The sequence below is a fragment of the Pinus tabuliformis genome, chromosome J (assembly GCF_031772625.1).
Source record: "Pinus tabuliformis cultivar Carrire ecotype Pingquan chromosome J, CPIR1, whole genome shotgun sequence".
Taxonomy (NCBI): Eukaryota; Viridiplantae; Streptophyta; class Pinopsida; order Pinales; family Pinaceae; genus Pinus; species Pinus tabuliformis.
In genome coordinates this window covers 637,012,027-637,018,982 of record NC_142295.1, presented here as the reverse complement: position 1 = coordinate 637,018,982, position 6,956 = coordinate 637,012,027, and the positions used below count along the sequence as shown (strand labels likewise).

At 38.7% G+C, this 6,956-nt stretch overlaps 1 protein-coding gene across 3 annotated transcripts; it reads left to right on the top strand.

Moving 5' to 3' along the window:
* Positions 1 to 3,485: 3,485 nt before the first annotated feature.
* Positions 3,486 to 6,483, top strand: LOC149228550 (pentatricopeptide repeat-containing protein At4g21300-like). Of its 3 annotated transcripts, none has more exons than XM_089378260.1 (2): positions 3,486 to 3,857; positions 3,984 to 6,483. In XM_089378260.1, exons 1-2 carry the CDS (start codon positions 3,764 to 3,766, stop codon positions 6,311 to 6,313), a joined length of 2,424 nt encoding a protein of 807 aa, XP_089234386.1. In that variant the 5' UTR covers positions 3,486 to 3,763; the 3' UTR covers positions 6,314 to 6,483. The 3 variants fall into 3 exon arrangements, with proteins under 3 accessions (XP_089234386.1, XP_089234385.1, XP_089234387.1); XM_089378259.1 differs by having other exon boundaries at positions 3,489 to 3,893; XM_089378261.1 differs by having other exon boundaries at positions 3,755 to 4,315; positions 4,428 to 6,483.
* The last annotated feature ends 473 nt before the right edge of the window (positions 6,484 to 6,956 follow it).

Below are 6,956 nucleotides of genomic sequence, written 5' to 3'. Positions count from 1 at the left end.
GTATCTTGTGAACACACAACCATATATGTGCTATGAAGCCAATGAGCTGAGCCAATATATGGTTAGGCCAACCTAACTATTTTGGAGGGTAGCTAAGCATGTTCTACAATACCTCAAAGGCACCACCCAGTTTGGACTATGATACAAACAAACAAAGGGAGTGAAGTTGTGTGGCTTCATAGATGAAAATTGACCAGGGAGTCCATCAGACCGAAATAGTACATTAGGTGGAATTTTCAATGTTGAGTCTGCACCAGTTTCTTGGTACAATAGGAAGCAAAGATATGTGGCACTCATCTCAGCAAAAACATAGTACATGGATGCTAATCAAGGAACATTGGAAGCGATCTAGATGAGAAAGATACTTGTTGGATTGTTTGGTCAAATGATGGATCCAACTGTTATCCACTGTGATAATCAGAATTACATCAAGCTCTCTAAAAATCATGTTTTTCACGATTGATCCAAGCATATAAATATTCGGTATTACCATTTACATGATTGTGTGCAAAGGCAGATAATGTTGTTGCAGTGCATTCCTACAAAGGAATAAGATGTAGTCATTTTTACAAAGGCATTTTCAAGAGGGAATTTCGAGTTCTATAGGTGCAGGATAGGGGTGGTTAATAATCTATTTCTTGTTGAGAGGGAGTGTTGAAAATGCAGCAAGAAAATCTCAGTTTGACTTTGCCTTGGTCAAACTAGAGAAAATTCAAATTTCTATTTCAGTAGAAATCTTGGAGGTAGTTAACTGAGTCGACATGGCATTTGTCACTCAGTTAACTCAGTTAATTCGAGTTGGGGAAGCTTGAGTTCATTTCAATATGGTTGGTTGCTAATTTGTAGCAATCTATTTCAGTTAAATTGAGTTATGGTCACTTAAACTAGTTCTAACTATTAGAAGAACTAGTGGAGGTCAAGTTGTAGGAGTGTAACTTCAACCACACTCAGTGATCAACTAGTTCACTAATCAATCAACCCAAATAGTTGATGCATGCAGAGTATTCGAGTTACTCAGTTGAGATGAAGATTCTAAAGCAATGTACTATTAGTTGTAGACTATTCCAATGTGTACATGTGGTGCATGCAGTTAGAGGAAGAACCTAGAGGAATTACGCAATCCAATTGAGGGAATTTCCTAAATAATATGGGCTAATTTCCTCAAGGAACAACACCAGGAAATAAGAGCTTGGAAGGCTTGAAAATTGTCTAAGTGCTGGCTAGAGTTAGCCACTCAAACATAGGGATAGACTATACACTTGTAGGTTGTGCTTAGGCTTGAGAAAGCATATGTATTCATCACTATTCTTTGATTAATGCAATACATATAGGAAGAGATTTTGAGCACTTGCTTTCCCCTAAATAAATCTCTGTGTATGTGTGACGTTTCCTTTTGCATGTTTATGATTTGTGTTCTAGATTGTGAATTAACTTCTGTAGAGAAGTAGAGTAGTTTCAAGTCTTGTGATTTAGTAAATTTCATGGGTAGTTCCGAATCTACACAATAATTTCTACAAATAAATATAGGTTACATTGATCAATGTTAAATTATTAATGGTTGATAGAAAAATCATCCTATAGTCTTGCTTTGATAGTAACTAATAAATTGAAATTTGAAGTGCATAAGTAAATTGCATAAATTTAAGTAGAAGAACTTGTATAAATTTTGGTGGGTAGTAACCACTAATAAGTCTACACAATTACAATTTTGGTGGGAAGTAACTACTATAAGTATATTTTTTACATCTTATTCCTATCTATTTTTTATGCAAAGACTTGCTTAAATTGTGGTGGGAAGTAATTGATGTTGTGGTGGGAAGTAATTGATGGTAGATATGCTATTTACATGAGTATAAGTTATTTTCAAGTATTTTATTTATGGATGGTTTTCTTGCAAAGCTTAATAATAAAAAGTCACTACCCAAATATCTACAAATCATACATGAATATTGCAACCATATCCATAAATTATGGTATTAAATATGTAAGACAATTATCCACATGCCATTATATTGTGCAAAGGCCACAATAAGACTTTCAAGTTATGTTCCAATCAAATGTTTGAACATTATTTTTTAATAATATTGAAAAATAAATATTTATTTTTCAAAGGTAAACATTATAATTTGCATTGGTCAATGCTAAACTAATGGTGATGACTGTCTTGGTAGGGGCTAATAATGGTATTAAAATTAATAAGCACATAAAAACTTAATAACTACAATAAACTTACAATATCACATGTTTTTTAACCATGGATATCCACTCCCACTTTTAACTTGTAAATAGGTTTTGTTACAATACCATGGCTTCTCAATACCACATGCCAAATAACCATAACCATTTTCACAATAAAAAATTAAAATGTAAGATATTTTAGACATTACACATAGCACTTATTACATAGAGTGAAAATTCTCCATCATATGGATGGAGAGAGAGGGGGTGGATTGAGGTGAGGCTAGGGCAGAGGAGGGGGAGGTGGGGAGTGATAGCCCTGGAGTGTGGAGAGAGAGAGGTAGGAGTATGAGAGAGGGAAAGAAAGGAATGGAGAGAGAGGAGAGGAGGGAGAGGAGGGAGAGAGATGGAATAATTTGGAGGGGGCGAGAGAGGGAAGGAAGAACAAAGAGATAGAGGCACAGAGAGGGAGTCACAAAGGAGATATGGAGAGAGGAGAGGAGGGAAGACAAATAGAAGGATAGGAGAGAGAGGGAGAGAAAGAAAGAAAAGAGAGAGGAGACATATATGGAGAGGGGAGAGAGGGGGTGAGATAGAAGGGGAGAGTGGGGAGAAAGTGGCAGAGTTGGAGGGTAGGGAGAGAGAGATGGGGGGATGGGGAGAGAAAGAGGAAGAGAGGAAGGAAGAGAGAGAACCTGAGAGAGGGGAGAGAGGGAGAGAGAGTAGAGCATAAGGGAAGAGAGAGAGGGAGAGGAGAGAGAGAGATGGATCCAACCTAGATATGACATGTGTATATAAAAACCAACCTAGATCAATCTTAACCCTAAATATATGAAGGGTAGAGAGGGATCAAATCCCTTTTCACTTTAAAGGAGGTTTGTATCTCAAGGGATTTGATCCCTCTCTAAGCTTGATAGATGCGGGATTAAGATAAATCTAGAATGGTTTAATTGAACTAACATGTAAATGTTTACATATCCTTAGGTTTTGTAATTAAACACATTAATATAAATTCAACATATTGACCGAATATGCAAAAATATTTATTTACTTACATTACACCTACACATTTATCATGTAAAATATTTACTTACTTATATTATACCTACAAATTTACCGTATATTGAATTGTTGAGTGCCTCTTTACACCGTAACTTTGTTTAAACTTTATAAAAATCCATTCACTTACTCTAAAAAAAATCCATCCCTTATATAAATCTTTAAAAACAGAGACTTTGAGATCATGGTTGAGATAATATAGAGTTACACAGTACCAGTTATGTGGTTTCAATGAAACTATATAAACCACATGGAAACCTGCAAGTCAGAAGGTGAATGTCGCGGCTTCATTGGATTGCAAACAGATAAAAGTGGCACGGTTTCAATCTAATAAAGCCTTAAAAAGTGATAGGGTGAAACCATGTGAACTACAACCTGTTTTCCTGTAATTTACGAAGTTACAACTAGGATTCGGCTGGCAATAATTATATGCGGACGGATGCGGAGTCGAATCGTTTTGATTAGAAAGCCAAAAGTAGGAGTAATAGACTGCAACCAAAGAAACGCTCCTTAACATTAGAGAGTCATGGCAATCATGGAGTTTCATAAACCGGCTACTCCACAACTTAATGTATTTAAAAATATAGCAGAGCGATCAACAATTTCACTGCGTTTCCGAGGTACCGTCGGCTTACTATCACCAAAAGGAGTACAAGGTACTGATTCATTGATGGCGATGTTGCCTGCATTTCCAAACTAGAGGTCGAAGAAAAAAATATTATTAATTGGGATTGCTTACTGTGCAGCTATGCTTCTCTGGTGTTGTTGGAAGAGGAAGTGGAAGCCGTACCCAAGGAAGTTGATGCACTCGTTGAGCTTCAGTACGACCAGGGTTGGAGCAGAGCACAGCCAAGAAGATGTCTTTCGGTGGAACGCCATGATTAGAGAGTACGTTGTCCACAAACGGAATGAAGCAGCCGTCCAGCTTTACTGTCAAATGGTTGGGAGCGGCCTGGAGGCTGACAATTTCACATTTCCTAGTGTTATCAAAGCATGTGGCAGTTTGGGAAGTCTGCAACTAGGAAAGGTCATTCATTCTCATCTGCTCCAGAAGGGTTTCCAGTCAGATGCCTTTGTGGTGAGTGCTCTCATAGACATGTATGCTAAATGTAAAGAAATAGAGAATGCGCGTCAACTGTTTGACAAAACGTCTCAAAGAGATGTCGTCTCATGGAATGCAATGATTGCAGGTTATGCAAAGAAAGGAGACTGCGAAACCCTTGAATTGTATCGATTAATGCTACGGTCAGGGGAGAAGCAGAATCCCAACTCGATCACCTTTGCAACTGTGCTTTCTGCATACCCTTCACTATTTACAGGGTTGCAGCATGGGAGGGAGATACACAATCATATAATGAAAACTGGATTTGCGTCGGATATTCTCGTCGGAAATGCCCTCGTAGCAATGTATGCGAAATGTGGCAATATAGACGATGCATGCCTTGTGTTTGACAAAATGCGTGAACGAGATACTGTCACATGGAACACAATTATTGCAGGTTGCGTTCAGAATTGGTGCTGGGATAGGGCTTTTGATTTCTTTCATCAAATGAAAGTAAAGGCAGTGGAGAAACCCAACGCAGTAACCGTCTCCAGTATTCTCCCTGCATGTGCTGCCTTAAGTGCTCTGCAACGAGGCAAAGAAATACATGCCTACATAGTCAGAAATGAAATTGGGTATGATGCTTTTGTGATTAGTGCTCTCATAGATGTCTATGCGAAATGTGGAAAAATAGAAATGGCAGGCCTCTTGTTTGATAGAATGAATGAAATAGATGTAGTGTTATGGAGTGCCATGATTGCTGCATATGTACAAAATGGTCTCAGTTATAAAGCTTTGGATCTCTTTCGTAATTTGCAAATTATAGGACTGAAACCGAACTCTGTAACCATTGCAAGCATTCTCCCCGCATGTGCCAAGCTAGCAAACCCAAAACCAGGTAAGGAAATCCATGTTTATATAACAAAGAATAGGTTGGAAGGGAATTCTTTTGTGGGGAGTGCACTAATTGATATGTACGCCAAATCTGGATCTGTGGATACTGCTCTCACCGTGTTTAAGGGCATGTCTCAAAGAGACGTAGCCTCATGGAATTCAATGATGACGGGCCATGTACACAATGACAAGTGTGATGAGGTCATTAAACTCTTTCGTCAAATGGTATTAGATGCAGTAAAGCCTGATGAAGTCACATTTGCCATACTTCTGTCTGCGTGTGCCCACATAGCTGCTTTGCGGCATGGCACTGAGATTCACAATTACATAATCAGAAATGGCTTTGAGTTTGTCGTTATGGTTGGTAGTGCTCTCGTAGACATGTATACGAAGTGCGGGGGTCTAAAGGTTGCATGGCAAGTTTTTGTGAGTATGTCACAGAGAAATGTAGTTTCATGGAACACAATGATTGCAGGTTATGGAATGCATGGTTATGGGAAGGATGCCATCATCCTTTTCAACCAAATGCAAGAGGCAGGTGTGAAACCCGATTATATCACTTTCATTGCTATTATGTCTGCATGTAGCCATGCAGGCCTTCTGGATGAAGGCTTCCAATATTTTCACAGCATGAGTCGAGATTATCGCATCATGCCTGGAGTGGAACACTATGCATGCATGGTTGATCTTCTTGGTCGTTCTGGGAAGCTGGATAAGGCATACAGCTTCATTAAAAATATGCCATTAGAACCTGATGCTGGTATTTGGGGAGGGTTGCTTGGTGCGTGTGTAATTCATGGTAACATAGAACTAGGGGAGCTTGTTGCAGAACACCTTTTTGAGTTAGAGCCTGAGAATGCCGGATATTATGTTTTGTTGTCAAATATATACGGTGTGTCTGGTAGATGGGATAGAGCAGCGAAGGTCAGAGCGATGATGAAAGCCAGGGGATTGAAAAAGACACCAGGTTGCAGTTGGATTGAGGTCCGTAACAGGGTTCACACATTCTTTGCCGGAGATAAGTCCCACCCACAATCAATGCAAATTTATTGGGTGTTGGAAAATTTGACTGGCCAAATCAAGCAGGCAGGTTATGTACCAATTACAAGCCCAATGTTGCATTATTACGAAGATGAGTAAAAGCTTCTGGTTTCGTAACCCAAGCAAGATGCTGTTGGTTTAAGTTGGATTAATACATCGACTGGAAAATCTCTTTGGATTTTTGAAACCTTTTTTCAGGGTTCTTGCTATCATGCCATCACGTGCATCTCCAAAATTTCACGGCATGGAAATGTTGTGATGAAAGTACATTTCGTTCATCATTTCAGGAGTGCTTTGTGCTCTTCCTGGGGACTTTACCGATGCTACTTGAGAGGAAAGACACAAGGAAGCCTATTTAACATTATTCTTAACCATATTAACTGGCATGAGCTAGGTGGTAATCTAATTGGTGAAACCCAAGTGCTGTCGAGTAGGTTGCATTGCCAATATGTCATATATGATGTCTGAACAGCAATGAGCTATATAAACAGGTTCATTTTTTTCAGACGAAAAAAACGCTGGTTTAGTTAATGTACCAATGCATATGTTCAAAAAGTGTCTTTGTATAAAAATCTTAACATGGGTTTTCCAAAAGGCTAAGTAGTACGAAAAAAGTGAGGTAAGGGTACATATCTGCCATAGTTTTAGTAATATCTACCAATGCTTCAGTATGTAAACAAGTAAGAAAAGATATGTCCCAATCTGTAAGCCAGACAAAATGTGGAGCATGACCAGTGGACAA

Bases quoted from the DNA above. Each gene is read 5' to 3' on its own strand.
- LOC149228550 (XM_089378259.1), top strand. From the start codon at position 3,764: ATGGCAATCATGGAGTTTCATAAACCGGCTACTCCACAACTTAATGTA. The intron at 3,894-3,983 runs GTACTGATTCAT...CTTACTGTGCAG, and splicing joins ATCACCAAAAGGAGTACAAG to CTATGCTTCTCTGGTGTTGT.